Source organism: Chroicocephalus ridibundus, chromosome Z (genome assembly GCF_963924245.1).
Source record: "Chroicocephalus ridibundus chromosome Z, bChrRid1.1, whole genome shotgun sequence".
Lineage (NCBI taxonomy): Eukaryota > Metazoa > Chordata > Aves > Charadriiformes > Laridae > Chroicocephalus > Chroicocephalus ridibundus.
In genome coordinates, this window is record NC_086316.1 from 34813218 (window position 1) to 34832265 (window position 19048).

The 19048-nt window shown below is 37.6% G+C and overlaps 1 protein-coding gene across 5 annotated transcripts in view; it reads right to left on the bottom strand.

Moving 5' to 3' along the window:
• The window catches only part of RNF38 (ring finger protein 38), a 124406-nt gene that overhangs the window by 9048 nt on the left and 96310 nt on the right, over positions 1-19048 (bottom strand). For 3 of the 5 annotated variants that reach the window (XM_063319515.1, XM_063319519.1, XM_063319518.1), the window contains exons 4-10: positions 17880-18093; positions 16267-16434; positions 12078-12248; positions 10095-10256; positions 7295-7401; positions 5662-5746; positions 4024-4145 (exon numbers count right to left, since the gene is read on the bottom strand). In XM_063319515.1, coding sequence (XP_063175585.1) covers positions 4024-4145; positions 5662-5746; positions 7295-7401; positions 10095-10256; positions 12078-12248; positions 16267-16434; positions 17880-18093 — 1029 coding nt within the window. Of the gene's footprint in view, positions 1-3020; positions 3121-4023; positions 4146-5661; positions 5747-7294; positions 7402-10094; positions 10257-12077; positions 12249-16266; positions 16435-17879; positions 18094-19048 lie in introns of all 5 variants that reach the window. The other 2 variants (XM_063319516.1, XM_063319517.1) reach the window with 2 other exon arrangements.

The following is a 19048-nucleotide window of genomic DNA, read 5'->3' on the forward strand; positions in this document are numbered from 1 at the left end:
TCTTCTCTCACAATTCTTTAACCTTGCTTAACCAGGGAAGTATAAATTAAAGTGGGAAAGCTAATGCACTGTAGAACAACATTTCCTCTCACTTGCTCACACTACCTAAAAAGGTAGTACTGCACATCGCACTATACCAGGCAGGGCAGATCAAACCTTTCAAGCATAGACAAGCCACAGAGCTTTCTCAGATATTTTTTTTTTCTCCATCATCAACAACAGGCAGTAGAATAAGGATTTTTTAATTTTTTTTAATATAGTTGGATTGGATCACCAGCCTCTTATTTAAATCCTTCACTAACAACACGGTGAAACTTAAAAGAATCAGCTTGACTCCACAGTTCTAGAACTAGTTCTAGAAATAATCCTAGATAGCAACTTCTTTCTTCAAAGAGGCAAGATTAAAATCAGTAAAACATAGGGACAAACTGCTAACATTTTAATTTTTTACCTTGTGGAAAAAAACTTACAAGTACTGAAAGCTACGATTTTTACCTTCCTTTGCAGAATTTATCAACATGATGTTGCCTGAATTAAGGGGATGTGGACATTATTAGACTATCAACATACACACAAAAAAAATAGTTGTCAAATACATAAAGGAATGGACAGAAGGCAAAACTATAGCACAAAATATCTCCCCGTTATCCTCACTTCCAGATGTTTGGTGCTTAACTGTAACCAAGTTTAGATAGAGGCTGTAACTAAAATAGGCTGGTGTTACAGGTAATTTGTTACAGTTTGTAAACAAAATAATCTTTATATCCATATAACACCTTTGTACCAGTGTAACTAAACCCATATGGTTGCAATCCTACGCTATGATGCTTTAACCTTGTCTAGCTTATTTTGCATCTAGCTCTGGAATTACCGATGTTGATAAAAGCAGTTTTAGCTGGGTATAACTGCACCCCCCTTTAGGTTTAGATTGTGTATCTTTCACCTCATTCCCCCAGCTAGCTGACACTCTTACAGGCATAGAGTTTTTCTATTATAAGACAACCTTTAGAAAATACCACACTTGCAGATCTGTTCAAAAATACAAAGCTTCTAGGCTGGGACAAGAACATCAGAAAAAAAGCTGTTTTACCATTACTACAGTACATCTGATTCTGAAAACAAAGACTTAACTAAATCTCTTTTTTTCCCCACTTTGCTGTTCTGAATTTGATTGTAAGTTCATTACCAGTTGAAAGTACTAAATCTAACTGTAGAACTGCCACACTGAGTCCCAAATAAGCTTAATTCAACATACTTGTCTGACTCTTGAAATCAACGTCAGGTAAGAAAGAGCAGAAGAACAGGACAAGCATGCATGATACTTCCCTGACATGTTCTTCTAACTTCCAGCAATCTGCAGATCAGGGGCTCTATGAATCAGAGGTATATTTTTTTGCATTAATAGCCTGGAAAGAGCTATCTTTTTTAAAATCTATATAATCAATTTAGCCTACATATACCTATAGCAACTGCTATCTCACAGGTTGTGTCAAATGATCTTAGTTCTTTTTTCATAAAACAGAGTGAATACTATCTCTGGATACTCTGTCCACACCACAAATGATTTATAAAGTTTCATGCAATCAAAAAACTTGACAAATCTAATGTGAACACTCCTTGAAAGGAGTAGGGGAACACTGGAGAATACCACATGAATAGATATAATCTACTCTTAATTTGCAGTTACTGAGTAAAACACCATACATCTAGCATAGATATACTGATAATATTATGGGGGCGTGTGCATGTGTTTTCTTAATCTGACAATAAAATAGGTGTTTACATTCCTCTTGCTGATTTTCAAGTATGTACATGGAGGCAGATACTGAAGGACAAAAGTTTTACTGAAAGTTATGAGCACTGTTGTGGAAACATTTACATTGGCCTTAGATTTTGTAGAAGCCTAAGACTGCTGTGGGTACTGTAGCCGAAGAGCAATTTCATATCCCAGTTTCTAAAATATTTCTCATTATTCTTGATATCTTGTCAGCCAAAAGAATGCTGTCAATAATAACTTGATTTTTTCATTCTCTGCGCTGAATATTTTAGTGTGTGCCTAAAATATTCATTTCTTGCTTTTATGAAGCCATAAAGGCAAGGGGGTTTAGTTTCCTTTTGGAAAACAACACGCACTGTCTGTAATTCTCTAGGGACTGTATCCTGTATTAACATAGGACCATTGCAGTTTCAAATGTTCTACACGACAGATGACACACAGACTTACACTAAAGCTGAACAGAATAAAAGACTGAAAAAAGATGAGGCGAGATGGGGATCAATACTTCAGTTGATCTGGCTAATGCACCTTGTAGAGATGGCTGTCTACCATCATCTACTTATTTGTATTTCTTGTTCTTCACATCTTCTGTACTGCTGCTATTTTCACTGTCCTCTTACTGGTCTGCCCTGATTCTAGAACCCTTCTTTTCTGCTCCAGTTCTCTTGGAAGGGTATATAATAATTTTTTAAAATTATAATTTCTATTTGCATATATTACATTTCTATGTATATGTATATATGCATACAGATATATGTACATACATAACACATTTTACTTGCCCCAGACCCTAACGTTAATACCAAAGTGAAGGAGGAATGTATTAGTACTCATTCTTGCTATGCAAGATACATAAAACAGTTAAAGCCACCATCATCACAGAAACTCTAATTCATACTTCCTATATTATTATTTTTTTTGAAGTTTTCTTTAATTTCAGGTATTACTCCAATTCACAGTCATTGTTTTGTGCAAATGGAAAACACAGTACCGTCTGTTAGTGAAAATAGTTCTCTTCATATTCATTTTTCCTTGTGACAAAGATTATAAAGAAACATCCTTCAGCAATTGTTACAAAAACATCATAAGTAGGCAGTGCTTGCACTCTGTTGGCATTTATAGCCTAAGTATTAAAAATGTGAAACAAGATGAAGTGGAACAGCAAAATACCCCCAGCCCACCCCCCAAAACTACATAATGAATTCCCTATAAGTTAGGGATGAATATATGTTTTTTTTTTTACCTTCAGCCATTTATCAACACACTTAGCATGGAACTCATGGTTACAGGGTAAGACTCTAAGTAGCTGCCTTGACTCAAAATCACACATGCACACCACACACCTAAAAAAGACAACAAAATTCAAATGTATCTGCTATGTTAAAACAACAAATACATATTCCATACAAAACTTTACAGGTATGACTGCCAACATGGTAGCTCTTGTACTCCTTGGGTAGCTAAAATTATCTATATCTGTCGTTGAATATGTACAGTGTGACGACCTAAACCAATAACTGCTTTTTTGTTTTGTTTTTTTTTTCTGCACTTTCAAATCACAAAGCAAGTGCTCTTGCTCACAGGAGTTCACAGACCAAACCAATAGAACAGGTGTTTAATCAAAATTCAAAATGGTGGAGATAATGATCTGTAAGTTCACTCCCTAGTGATACCAGGAAGTCACAATGAGGGGCACTAAAACTGGAATATCAGAGAAAAATCCTTACACTGAAGTTCAAACATTAGACAGCATTTGGTACTAATTCACTTTAACTACCTTCATACTTATACTGCCCTTTCCACTCGGTTATGCAGATCTTTCAAACACAGTAAGTTAATGGGTTTTAAAAATAAGATGCACTCTGAAACCACTGACCAAGCTCTATCAGGAGCACTGGAAACTTCAGCACTTGAAGCTATTTTAACAAAGGCTACGTTCCAAGCTGACAATGTCACTTTAATATCTTGTATGGTGAACAGAACCTAGAATACTTTTTCATTTTAATTTTTTAAATGCTGAGGAACTGAATTGAAATATAGCTAAATGAGTGAGACTGGATAAAATTTTTAAAGTAAGGATAAATAGTATTTGATCCAGAAAGCAGTCCAAGAAAAAAAATTAAATAAAACTCTTTACTGACATCACTGCTTTTAAAGCCCTTCTGGCCTAGCTAAGGCCGCAAGTTAAGGAAATGAAGATACAGCCACCTAAATTACAGACCTTTGAAAGAGACCAATGCACTTACAATGTCTGTTCTGACTGGTGGTTGTTTGGATTGAATCTGTAGGATGGAAGCTGTTCAATGTCTGCCTTTGTCAGTCCTCGTGGCTTGGCTTCTCCCAGACGTTCTGCCAAATTCAGCAGTGCCTGCAAAACATGGTAACTAGACATTTAAAAAGTCACTGCTCAAACAGACTCTGGTTCCACTAGAAGTGGCGCTGCCATTACACCTTACTACCCCAGCTGGTAGCAGAGAGCACCCTTCTATTAAGAAATGTTTAGAACTTTAGTTCTCCCCTACAATAGAAGCCCCATGGAAAGTCGTTTCAGAATTCAACCATCTTTCTGGTTATGTAAGATGTTCGCTTTGGGATTTCAAAATCTCCAGGACCCAGCTTCCAATTAGTCCTGTGGCTGCATGTGCAGTTTGGTAAGTATTTTGCTTCTGACAGATCCCCTCACCCTGATATGAAATTAATAGTGCTGGTAACCAGAAAAAATAGTCAACAAATTTGCTTCCTAAGAATACATGAGTCTGGTCTTGCAAGAGAAACCAAGAATTTAATGGGACAGGTTCTGATTCCCACTCCACATCTTCGTGTAGCTGAACTGAAATATGGAGATTTTATCCTGAATCTGGAAAACAAATACATATCACCAAACTTTAAGCACTTTTTTTTTTTTTGCTCAATTTTATGTTCATTTTCTATAAGCCAAGCATTGCAACTAAAAGCCTCTTGTGTAAATAATTTGCACTCATCATGTATGTAACTTGCATTCCTTCACAAAGAATGCTAGGAAAAATATCACTATAAATGTGATGGAAAACCGGGGCATAGAAAAGTTAAAAGATTTGGTGAAAGCTGTGAATTGTACTGATCACAAAGAGGTTTCTAATACTATCAAACCTAGGGCCCAAATTCTTAGAAGTAAGAAGATGCTTTCCTGAACTAGCACAGAAGTTATTACAGAAGTGCTCATTGTGAAACTGAAAATGTGCAGCTACACAGAGCTCTTCAGGGGTCCACAGGCAAAGAGATGCAAAAGTAAGCATTGATGACAACTGAAGAGGAATCAAATGGAATACAATAGTCTCAGAACCAGCAAAGACACAACAGGTGGGACTGCCCAAAAATTATCTAGGACATTAAAGAGGGTTCTACATCTATAGATGTGAATTACTGTACCCTCCTGAAGCCAAGAAGAAAAGGCAGTAAGGCAGTTTTATAAACATTATGTTTAGATTAATTAATCCTATGACATTACTACTATTCTGTATTAACACTATTCTGCAAAGTTATGCACATAAAACCAGTAACTAATAACTTTTGAAAATGCTTCACTTCTGTTTGATATTTAAAATGAATTAAAATTGAAAAGGAGAACAGTAGCATGTAGAACAGAAAAGCTGAAAAATTTAATCACTACTAGACCGGAAGGGTGGATTCTGGGAAAGAGAGCAACAGACAAAAAGTAAAGCTAAGCACTTCTAATATTAAGTATTGCAAAAAAATCTGAAAGGATGGTTCCTAGATTCTGTGTTCACAGTCATAACATTTATTTGAAAGGCAAAAGTAGGATTAAAAGTAAAATATAATAATATTTTATGTATTGCTTGAGCTAACGTCTCTTCTTTAAAGGTAGTTGTAGTTCGCACACCAACCTCATAGTTTTCTACCTCGCCATCTTCCACATCCAACTCAAAGCTGAAAGCTGGTCCAACTGCAGGTGGCACTGGGAGCATTGATCTACCATGAGAGCAAACAATGATAAGGTTCAGCATCTTGCTGAAGGAAAGCACAGAAACATCTGGCAGAGGTAAAGTTACCTTATTGATCCCTCTCAAATCAACAAGTTCTCAGAACCGGTAAAAATCTTAAGTTTGAAGTCAAGAGTAGACTTTTGAAGTGAAAGAGTCAAAGGAGAAAGCTAGTTCTGCCACTTACTGTTACTGGGAGTGCTGCCTTTTTAATAGCATGCATGTCTCGACTGATATTTCCAACCAGGCTCAGCATTATTACAAAAACTAATCTCTTGATCATCACAGATTATGGAGAGCTAAAACTGACAATGAATTGACGTTCTGGTTTTAAATATGTTTTATTTCTTTAAGTGGATAAAATATCAACAAAGAAAATGTGAACCCTAAGTTCATTTCACTCTCCTACACAAAAACCTTGAAACTTGTGTAAGCCTAAAACACACAATGAAGATAAACAGGATATGCTAGTGGACCAACTTCCATACTGAAGGCAAGCACAAACTCACTTCATCACATACTATGAAGTTGGTTAAAGCACAATCTCTTCAGATAGACAGGCAAGAGAGAGATGTTTTTCTGTTTTTATATTCAACAAGTGGTTTTACTCCCCAAGATAGTACTATGGGTGAAAACTTAATGCGCAGGCATAGAAATACAAATTCACAGCACTAAAATATACTAAAATCCCACTGAAGTCATCAGGAACTACTGTGCCACATCCTGTCCTCAATGGACAAGCAAGAAACTATGACATTATTCTCAGATTGTAAGATGCAAAGCTGAACAACTTCACTGGATTTGATTTCTGGTGCCATTTTCATGCCATGTCTGAAACTATATACAGAGAAACTACAGATCTGGTGCTGTTGGATTATTTCCTTGTCAATGTCACCTTTGCACCAGAAAATAATCTCTGTTTTCCAAACACTTCATACTTATTTCCAAAACAGTACATAGACGAGTAATAAATCTCATGTCGTATCCCAAACTCCTCCACAGAGAGTCTACCATAACACAGTACAGATAACTCCTAAATGTTAATTGTCCCACTTCTTTTCCAGAAACAGCTAATCAGAGGCAGAACAGAAATTCAACAGCTGTAACAGATTAGCAGTTCAGCCAACAAAGAATAGACGTCACAGAAAGCTCCCACCCTTGTGTTTTATAATTAAGAACCAAATAAATTTATTCCATAAGCGAAGACTCCAGTGTAACCATGCCTCTGTATGTTACACTCTGTATGCTGAAGATTTTATGAAAGAGTTCAGAAACAAGATGCTACTGTGCCTCACAAAACCCTACGAAACTACATTGGACAAAATTGTTCACTTAATATTCTTCCTTGCTCAAGGAAGTATGTTATTCAAAATAGGCTGAAAATTTTACACAGAAACAGAAGTTTTCCTCCTCTCTGGGGGAGCTGAACTATGCCTGTTCTCCAGTACAGTCAAACCATAAAAAGTGCCATGACTCTTGTTGCAAGTCACATGACTTCTTAATAGCCTACATGGAAGCAAATGTACTTTGAACTTACAGCACATAAGGTAATAGGCTGGGGTGGTAAGGGTGTGGTGGTATTGGCTGCTGTGACCGGTATCTGCTGCGGCCTGTGAGTCTTCGAGGCATAAAAGGTGGGTAAGGCTGCAAGAAAGAACAAAATAAGCTTCAACTGAAACTTGCGGAACTGGAACTTGTGTCCAGTTCTGGGGCCCCCAGCACAAGACAGACATGGACATACTGAAGAGAGTCCAATGAAGGCCTGCTAAGATGGGACTGGAGCATCTCACATATGAGGAAAGGCTGAGAGAGCTGTGACTGTTCAGCCTGGAGAAGAGAAGGCTCGGGGGGATCTTATCAATGTATATAAATACCTGAAGGGAGGGTGCAAAGAAGACGGAGCCAGGCTCTTTTCAGTGGTGCCCAGTGACAGGACCAGAGGCAATGGGCACAAACTGAAACATAGGAGGCTCCGTCTGAACATCAGGAAACACTTCTTTACCATGAGGGTGACTGAGCACTGGCACAAGTTGCCCAGAGAGGTGGTGGAGTCTTGCTCCTTGGAGACATTCAAAAGCTGACCGGACACGGTTCTGGCCAACCAGCTTTAGGTGGCCCTGCTTGAGCAGGGGGGTTGGACCAGATGACCTCCCTTCCAACCTTATCCAGTCTGTGATTCAACATTTTGCCTTCTTTATCGTGAAATAAAATGAAATCTCAAGATTGAAATGCACTTTCACTAAAGCATTATTAAAAAAATCCATCCTCTACTCAAATCCAAAAGAACCGCAGCCTCAGTTTGAACTGATTACCAGTGACAACACACAATCATACCATTCCATGTGAAAAAAATGGTAAAACACAACAGAAGTCCTTGAAAGCTTTGGGTGCTTTGTCTACATGCAGGCTGGTTTGGGAAACAGGATGTGAACTGCTGAGTCTCTTGTAAATATAAAAGTTTTCATTATAATTGTTCAAAATTCCTTGCATTACCTACTACAATGGGGACATATATGGTAAAAAATTTCCACTTAAAGGCAAACTATATTTTTCCAGAAATATTCAAAGTACTAGATCTTTTTTAGCAATTTTTAAGCCTGAATTTCAGGTACCACTACTGAATTCATATTCAGACTTCTTTTTTCTTAAACAAAGAACACTCAAAGTCTTTACTAATGTGTTTTTCTTCCTTCGTGTTTGAAATTTAAGACAATGCAAAAGCCCAACACCACCAATGACTAACCTAAAACCCCCTAACTTTACAATGGAAACATTATTAATAAGTAGCAATGGTCATATGTAAAATTTACATATGAATGCAAACACAATGCAAAAGAGCCAGGGTCTTTTTCTTGAAAGTAAGATCTCAAACTAGACATAGCAAATATTAATTTTACTGCTCTGTGAATTCTGTAATCCAAAAATATAATTAGAAACAGTTGTGTTCACTGAATGAAAGAGAATCAGAAATGCAGCCATTCCATCATAATTTGAATATAAATAAAAATTTATGAAGATTTAGGATTGCTTTGTAGAAGACCATATGATTACTTATAATATACCTATCTTCTACTCTTCGGCGATATACAACCCTGAACTGAAGCATCAGACAGCACAAATGCTAGATAATCTGCAAGAAATTATATTTTGTTCCTTATCTTCTTTAAAGACTGAACTTGGAAATCAAGAAAGCCTCACCCAAACAAAATGTTTGTGATTAGACTATAATTCACCTAACAAGCAGTTCATGGAAGTTTTTAAGCGTTTTTGTCTTGAGTGAGTCCTTGTGACTGGAAACTTCATTGAAAATCTGTATACCTTTAGTTTAACAAGGGGCTAAATTTTATTTTTTTTTTAAATAGTGGAGACATTTAACCTTTATAAAAACTTTAGCAAGCATTTAACTGGGTTGTGTGATTTCAAGGGAACTAATGAAAGAGAAGTTATCTGTACATTCTGTAGTCACAGGGCCTAAAATCTCGTTCTTGTTTAAAATTTTAAATAACGGTATGCCTCTAAAACCATCTATCGATGCACAAGTCAAGCATTTAAAAAATTCAGACCCTATGCTTGACTTCCAGTTATTTCTTCAAGGATTACACAGGCAAGAGGTGTTTGTTTTTTTTTAAAAAAAAACCACAACGACCACCCCCACAAAACAACAACATCAAAATCTCATAACTAATATAATTGCAGATTGAAGCACACCATATAAGTCCTAAAGGTAGCACAGATACTGGGCACACCGTACACACACAGACAAAATTCAGCACAGACTTTATCATGCAGCAGGTTTAATTTTTTTTTGTGCTGCTGCAGTTGAACTGCTGGCAGATCCCCAGAAAGCTGGCTTAAAGCAAGCTTGGCTGTCTGTATAACATGGTGCAGTCTAAATGATGGAAGCACTATATACAACTGCTTGCCTGCAAACTGCAAACACTCTGGAGAAGAACTAATTTTAAAGCTTTCTAGCTTTCCTGACTTGTGGAAACTCAACGTATGCTGAAGAATTAGCTAGAAGTGACAGTAGCTATTCTAAACTGTACTGATTAATTTCTGGAGTAGAAGTCCTGGACTGTGTGGCAACACGGCATGTTTTCTAAGTAACTGCTACGACACTCTGCAGATAATGTTATCAGGAATTATTTGTTGGTGTCATTAAGGTACTGTTAAGTTGATTAAAACAAGCTTAAGGAAAATACTGTGGTATGCAGCTATAGACAATAGTGGAATACAACTGCAAGCAGTGTCACTGTTCAACAGAATGTACTACAGAATAAAGATCAAGAAAGTTAATGCAGCATAAAGGAGAATGTAGCACAGAAAACAATACTTACTACACCAAATGACACCTCCTGGTGTAAAGGATCGTGGGTTAAGAATTGGAGAGGAGCTGAGGGAGGCAGTGTTGGTGGATGGGCTGAGGGAGAGTATGTAAAACCTCCTACAGGAAGATGTTCTCCAAGCAGTTCTACTTCATTTTCTATCCTTTGAAGTGGCTTTAAAAAAAAAAAAAAAAAAAAAAAAAGAGAGAGAGATAGGCTTTTTTGCAGTAATAAAGACGCCATTTTTCCCCAATAAAAAACTGCAATCCCAGCTGTATATTCTGAGCTGATGTGGTCAATTTTATAGGGTAAAAAAAAAAATAATTACAGGTATAATTGTACTCAGTTTCACACAGTAACTCTGTAAACAATTCCTGAGCCATTAACACTACCAAAAAGCAAAGACAACACTACGCATTTGATATAAATTCACCTTTTCCAGCTAGCCATGCTTATAGACAGGAATTTATGCGATCTAGCAAATATAGGAGTGGCTGTAATTTCCTGTGTCTTGCATTTTTCAGGACAAATATTTGCTCTCCTTCTTGCCAGGCTGCTCTCACTGTACAACTATGCGAGAGAAAAAAATAAACAACCATAGACAAGAACTGAAATTGTGCCAGAATATCTGAAAAGTGGAGAGGAAACATGGCGATTCCAGCAGATTAAACTGATAATGATATTCAGTGATCAAACAGATGCTTTCCTAGGAGGGTCATGCAAGCAGTCCTACCAAGAACACGCAGTCCAGAGGTTTCAGAAGCATGAGATTCCAGTTCAGTATTGTAATCTAGTCAACTGTAGTACGTCAGTCAGGCCCAAAAGTGCTCAAGAAATAACCAGGAATTGCCATTGTTTGATTAACGCACTTTTCTGTTCCTGACACAGAATTCCACCATTTCTAGAAATTCAGCTAAGAACAAAAGGAATATTCTGTTTCCCTGTTATGCAGAGACAAATTTAAACACAAGGTATTGTCAAATCACTAACATATAACCTTCTTGCCAGAGCTGAAAGTCAACAGGCAAGCCTAATCAATAACTTAAGTAAGCAACTCAAGCTAAAATCCAAGCCCATACATTTTCTAAAGGAAAGTCCCATAAAGATTACCACTGAAAACCATATTTTCCCAGCAGTTCTCCTACCATCATAATAAAGTGATTGCAACCCTGTCCACACCTGAGACATGGCACGGAGAAGGCTCAGCAGTGTTTGTAAGTATTAAGGAAGCTGCTCTCTATTTCTACGTTAGTGAAATACTGGCATCTTCTAGTCAGAGGGGCAAATAAATGGACATGAATATACAGACAATCCCACAGCAAGAGCTGTAGGACAGATATGAAAAACTAATTTTCCCCAAAATCCAAAACAGGGTCATGTTTTCCCATGTTTGCATAGTTCCTATCACTAAGCCAAGCCTACTTAAGCAGAAGGCTTTCGTTCGTATAGTGAATAACTTCCGTAAGTGAAAAAAAAAGAAAAAGGGGAAAGGAAGACTGTGGACTCTTGAATATGTCTTAGACAACATAAGATCATTATCTAAGGAAAAGCACTGGTCATTTAAAAATTAACTGAGAAGTCATACAAAAGAAACATGTAATGAAAGTAATATTCTTTGCTTTCTTCTCTCTATGCTAAGCTTTTCTCAGAGATCTCTACAGCACTACACAACCTCCTCTGGATTCTCTTCTGCTTCCTGGGAAAGAAATACCTGAAGGAATAGTTGGTGAAGCAAATACACATCTTTTTGTCAGAAGTAAAGGCCTACGGAGAAACAGCAGACAACAGCTGATAAAATCTGAAGAGAAACACGGTGAACTTTAAAATTACATTTTCATCTTCACAGTAAGTGGCTACAGACTTCCTAAGGAAGCATAAGTGCAAAAACCTATTACTTTAAACAAGATCCTTCCGTTTCCTCAGTCAGGTATCAGCACTATTTTCCCGTCCAGCCCCACCAATTCTATGCAGAGAGGAGTAAGAAGCATTACTTACCGACCGCGACTGCTGTGCTTGGAAAGGAACAAATTGTCCTGGAGGTGGCAAGTGAGGAGGATGGTGAGTAGAGATATGAGGAGGATGCAAAAGGAATGGGTCACTAGAAATGAGGGGTGGAAATGCAGCATATGGTACTGGTAGGTGCTGGACTGAGCACGCCTGAAGCATCTGAAAGAAAATGAAAACGGCATATTTTTGCCTCTACCACAAACAATCCCTATTAAACATTCTATATTTCTTATGGAAAGGTACCATTACAACAAAGCAGTTCTCTTGCCTCCTTGGAAAAACCTCCCGAACACAATAATAACTCATTCAAACACACAAGGAACAGTGATTAGTACAAAACAGGCTCTAGAAGTACCATAGTGTGACATCTACTAGGTGCAAAGTAGCTCTCACTTCTCCTGTGGTCAGTGGGAGTTACGGTTTTCAATACTCCAGCATTAGACAGACTCCTAAGTTACAAACAGATACATTTATCCTAGTTGATTTTATTTTCCCCACGTATTATCTTCAAAACAACATACCAAAGCAACGGCCTTGCAACCATTTTAAGCTCTAGATGGAGCTGAGGGACTCCCAGCTCTCAGACTGTGCCTTAAAACCTCTGTTCCCTCATATATTAAGAATAATTCATAAACTCTGCTCAGTTCTGCATTTTGAGGGGAGTCTCATGCTCTGAAGGTGGCTCCCGAAGTGACAGCTACTGTGGGAAATAGCCCATTTTCTCTCCTCTTTGAAATTCCTCATACAAAAGCAACTTTGGCACTAAAGTGTGAACAGTAAAGTGATGAAGGCACTGCAGAGGAGCAGGGATGTACTTTGTGGAAGTGTTCAGTTTTACTTCTAACTGTAGATATGGAGGAACAAGAAAATGGACATTCTCTTTTTCTTGCTCTTTGATCCATCATCAGAACATTGGATGGATGTAACATCGAACATGTTACATTTTTGACAATTAAAAGAGCAATTAATAAGATACCTGTTATCAAACCTTATGAAGAAAGATGATCCAGTTCTGAGCTCTCACTTTTTTTTTTCTATTTAGTCATGTCACACAACATATACTGTACATAAGGACCAGAATAGGATAAAATGCTAGAGATCTAGTTTAACATCAGATTACAGTAGTGGAGGTGGAACTATCACCTCAATTTACTGTGATCATGACCAAACATAAATCTTTACATCCACTGAACAGTAGCAGATTAATTTGATCTGACTACTGTTTTTTCTTAAATACTGACTATTCTTCACCCTCAGCTACTACATCATTTTTCTAAAAATGAAATACAACAAGCAAGTGCCACTATTGTTAAGATACATTTTTAATGCTATTTTATTAAATAGAAAACTGTTTTCTGAAATAGCTGAAGATAAATTTGCAGGTAGAACATCACACAGTGTTCTTTAAAATAGGAGATACTCTGGGAAACACATTAGAAAAGGTTTCATCTGAAGATTCTGTATGGTAAAGATTACCATAGATCCAATATGTGTTTGGAACAATCTGTGCTCTGCTCATGCCACTTTTTAAGTTAGAACAAATGAGGCTGCATTATCTTTCAAGCGGAAAGAAACAAAAACTCCCTGTTCATTAATTCAGGCTTTTGGAAAACAACTGCTGTTTGAACACATGCTTCCAAGAAGTTTTAAAACTGGTAAAGGTATTTCATAAATGACATTTGTTTATTTTATAGTTGCATATGCAGTGAGAGAGACAAATATTGTGACAGTAGCAAGGGATACTGGGAGGTTCACAGATGAAGCTGGTGAGCAAGCTGACATGCTGGAGGACATTGCTACCTTTCAGATGTAATTTCATAGGCTGGAGAAACTGGCTGACAGGAACCATGTGAAGTTCAACACAGGCAAATGCGAAGGCTGGCACTGGGAGATAATAACTCCATGGAGCAGAACGTTTTGAGATTGACTGGTTGGTGAGCAGATTTGCAGAAAAAAAAGTTAGGTTCTGGTGTACATGTCAAATAGGAGTACACAAGAGACACAGTGTACACCTGCAGTCAAAAAGGCATCATGCATGCTGGGCTGCATTGCTAAGAATGTAACTAGTGGGTCCAGTGAAGTGATTCTACCCCTTTATTTGGAAGTTGTGAAACTGCATCTGAAGTCCTGTGTCCAGTTTTGGCCTGCCCAGTGCCAAAGAAAGACAATGACATACTGAAATCAGTCCACTAAAAGACAGCATGATGACCAGGAGCTCGGAGCACACTGCATAAAAGAGGCTGCAGAATTTGATTTGTTCTGCCTTAAAAAGAGAAAACTAAGCAAAGACCTCACCACTGTTTTTAGCTACTTCATGAGAATGGACAGGTAGGTAGAACCTGACTCTTCCTTGAAGAGCAAAGAGAAAGGACAAGGACCAACGGGACCAAGTTGCAGCAATGAAAATTCAATCAGATACACGGAAGAAATTCTTCACCACAAGGGCAGTCAAATAGTGGAGCAGAGGCTTAGAGGGGTTGTGAAATCTTGGTACTGCTTTTAGGAGGTGACCACCAGATGACCTCCAGAGCCCCCTCATAACTTACATTATTCCACAGTTCTGTGACAAATTAGAAGAAAGCATAAAGTCTGCTTGCTGACGTTACATAAACTCAATCTTAATTCTTTATATTCTCTTGTACTGCATCCATTCCCTGAACACACCTGATTGACTGTTGTACGTTCAATTCAAACAATCTGGTTAGAGCTTTACTCCCGTATATATTTAAAGGACAGCTGCATTGTTGAATTATAAAACATTTTATGAATTGCACAGATAATATACCTGTTTAAAGCAGAGGGTAAGATTATAAGCATCTGTTGCTTGGCTTTCCCTAAGCCCCAATATAGTTTTAGTTTTTCCTCTGTTGTTGTTTCTTAGGACATGTTGCTTTCTTGCCTTGCTGAATTTACTATGCAAGTATTGTTCCAGTCTCTGGGTACTCAGTCTGAGATTGCTTTGCTCCACTAACACCACGACTAAATAAAAGAAAAAAGTTGTCTCTCATCCTGTCTCAGGTATACACACTGACTCAAGTAACAGATTTTCACCAATCTGAAAGGTAAGGGGAAATATTCCACAATGGCCAGCTGTACGCTGCAGGCCTTGTTGTCTCTCACGGGGATAAATGGCACCTGGACAAGATGAAAGCAAATTACCCTCACTCTTCAATGAGCCACTTAAAGAAATAGGTGGTCACATCAAGCAGTTTGTTTCAGTGTCATAGGCTTGTTCAGGCCCTCAGGTCACAGCACGTGCAACAGGGAAAGTTGTTACACACTGCTGGCAAATGCACAGCTGGCAGAGACCAATGTTTATACCAATATTATAAACAATTACTGGACACTATAAGTAGTATTTATGTATGATATTACAGATTTATACTAGAAAAACGGGAAGAAAAAAAGGTGTGACTCTTCCAGCAGGTTCTGCAACCTTCATTTGTACTGCTGAAACTTCTCAGGGTACATTTCTTCAGCTCTGGTGCCTGTTAGAACCTAATGATTAAATTTGAACAGAATGGTAGCATCAGAATGTTACGACCTGGAAAGTGGTATCTCTGAGCTCATAAATAATTTCTGAGAAACCAGTTCAAATTCTTTCAAATTTAAAGCCAGCAAATTAGCCAGTCAAGGCATTTTATTTTAATCCCAGAAAATGGTAGAGAGACATCGTTATTAAAAGATATTTTGATTCATCTTATGAAAGCATTTTGAGACAGAAGAGTCTTCTCAGCTTTTAGTAATCTTTCAGGATCTTATTACTTCTCTGAAGAAATCTGACTTTGGAATATCAGACCTTTTTGTATATAACCAATCTCTTAACAAAGTCTCTACTAAGATTTTTTTTCCTAGGTGAGCTGCCTAATAAAAGCATTAGAAACCTTCCTCTTACTATCTGAAAATACGCAAAATAACTGCTGATAAGAAGTGAGTCAATAAACTAGCATTTAGTTTTAATTAAAAACCACCAGGACTCTAAACTATAAACAGTAATACTCTATTAGGTAACTGCTATATGCTTACCAGCTCTAAGGCCTACATTGCTATGCTACTGCAATTAACCATAGGGAGAAAATAATGCCTATTTCCAACACAACTAAAGCCACAGAGACACTGAAGCTCCAAGTTCCTGTGTCTAAGATTGACGCTGGTGTAATTACAGAGACTCACTTACTGGGGGAGGCACACTGCAAACTGGAAGATGCTGCCCACTGAAAACCACTGAGCACCCTGGGACCTGCGGCGTGCTGCAGGCTGGGATGTGCTGGCCTGTGCAGAGTGGTATCCCATGCGGAGCCACCGTTGTCACCGTGTATGAGACAGGAACTGTGCCTTGATGGATCTGTAGCAAAAGGAAAAAAAAATATTTAATAACTTACTGTGAACTCTTAACAGTGTTGTACAGCACAATGAGTAAGATAACAAGCTCTTACCTACATGTCAGAAAAAAACCATATTCACAATTAAGGTGTAAAAGGAGGCACATGCTTTTAATTCCTGTTCGTTAAAATATTCTTCTCAATGGAATATTACTTATTGATCAGTGTTTTTTTGGAAAGGCCAAGAAGGATCTCTCACCTTAACATGTTAAAACTTCAAAGGCACCTTAGAGTCATTCAGAAGCCTCTCAGACTCTATTAAGCCTGCCCCTCCACATACTAAGTTTATTCCTTACAAAGTAAGAAGGCAATAACTCCCACATAAAAGCTAATCTACGAGTAGCTAAAGAATCTTCTCAACTATGAAAGGACTGATTTAATAATAATTCGGACTTGTATCTTTAAAGAACAAGAAAATTGTATCAATTTTCTTTCTTCGAAAGAGACCAGTCTCTTGATTCACTCTCAGATCAACACTCAAGCTAAGTCTCATAACCTAAATGTAACAGAACAGCTAACCTGCAAGCTGAAAAGGAAAAGTAAACATAACTATGAGGTAGCAGACCCCAAGTATCTACACATATACTAGGAAACAGGCCCACTTAACCCAGTTTTCTAGCTAGCAATATTCTCTATAATTTAATCATCAAACTACGATTCAAAGGTATTCTGGACTTACAAATTTTGTTTTTAAAAACAATAAACAAGAAATCTCTGATGCTCTAATAAAACTGCTCCCATGTCAGGGAGCACAGATTAATAAAAAGTAATTATTTCAAGGAATCTTCCTCTTCCTTCATGATCTCCTAAGATGGAACCTGCTTGCTTAAAATGGAACAAGTAAAAACAGCTCATTAGGAAGGTGAGAATGAATAACAGCAGCTAAGGTTATGTGAATAGGACAACTTCTTTTACAGGTCCTCAATTAATGAATTCTATACCAATTGCTGTTGCAGAGAGGAGTTATTTACTTTCAGGACTGACCACATATCTCATTTTTTTGTGTCATTTAAGGAGCAGTTGATTAGGCTTGGATGGCTAATTTGGTTATGCAACAATACTATCATGAGTTGTGCTGTCATGTAGGCAACTAATTACAGGCATTGTGAATTCTACTTCTAAATAATGTATTTTAACTATTTAAAGACTTCTAAGCTAAGGAGAGGTATTTCATGTGAAACAGAATACATTCTTGATTATCATATCACATCTTTATCCCATTAAATTAACTTCAGAAGCATTTCAAAGGTTTGAGCCAGAGGCCTACAGAACTATGCCAATACATGCATTGACAAATTATTAAATAAAAATCTTCTTAAAAATCTAAAGTCTGGACTTTTTGTTTTTTCACTGCCAACAGAATCCCCACTTCTTCAACATCCTTCTGCTTGTACTCTCAAACTCTTACCTGATCATGAATGTCAACCATCACTGCGTTCTGCTGTGGTGGATGAGCAGCTGGGTGCAACATACGAGGAGATACATTCGGTGGGTGAAAGGCTCGGGGCTCTTCTATTGCTTGCTGCTGTCCATAGGAGAGATGGTGATAGTTTTCATCCTGGCTAATGGAATTATGCCTAGACAAACGATCTCTCCTTGCTCTCTGACGTCGAACAGGAGGACTGGAAATATATTAAAAAAATTAGAGATTACATAAATGACACAAATCCTTCTTAATAACTAAAACCACATGAGAATCGAGTACCAAGAAAATTTTTACATTGGAAAACTTTACTAGAACAGCTTTATTAGATTGGAATAAAACTTCCTACTGACAAAACTGCTAGAAGCCTTAGAGTTGACAGTTTTTTCAGTACAAAAGTGCTTAACAGAGCATAGCTTAATGCTGTCAAGGAAACTAGAAGAACAATTATGTAAATATTAACCTGTAAAAAAAAATGGCACTTGGATTGCAAGACAAGTGCTCAAATGTCAAGATAGCAAACTTCAAGAGATTTCAGTGCGTTTATTCTAGGTAAAAATCCTCCATTGCATGATTGCAGATTTCCCCAGGGTCCTTGCTCCAACCAGGCCACAGAATGTTGCTCACTTAGTGACGGCAGACAAAGCAGTAGACTCCTCTGAAGAAACAAATGAATTTCTCAGCTCCCACATGTTCACTACATAACCAAGTACCTCATAGAATTCTCTCCAGATCATCACAGGAAATTGTGATTGTGGCAATCTTCCTTTTTCAGAGTGAAGAACTGTTGTGTAGATTGATTTTGACCAGAGCATCCACTTTTTTTGAGCAACTGATCTACAGGCATAGGATTTGATTTTGTATTCTTATATAATTGTGTGCATGTTCTGAGCAGAGCTGCTACTACCTTGAGCCAAGACTTCTGTAAATCAGATCAGCGGTTCAGGCTCAACACTCAAGAAAATAACGCACACATAAGTAACAAACTCACTATTAGAGGTTTTGATTAAGTCACTTCTCACTTATTTGGAAGGAGAAAGAACTGAAAAAACAAAACCATCCTCCAGTACTTTCAATACATGTCTTTCAATTTCCACAACACATAAATTACAGGTCCCAGAGGCAACAGCAAATTCAAGCTACATGGGACAAAA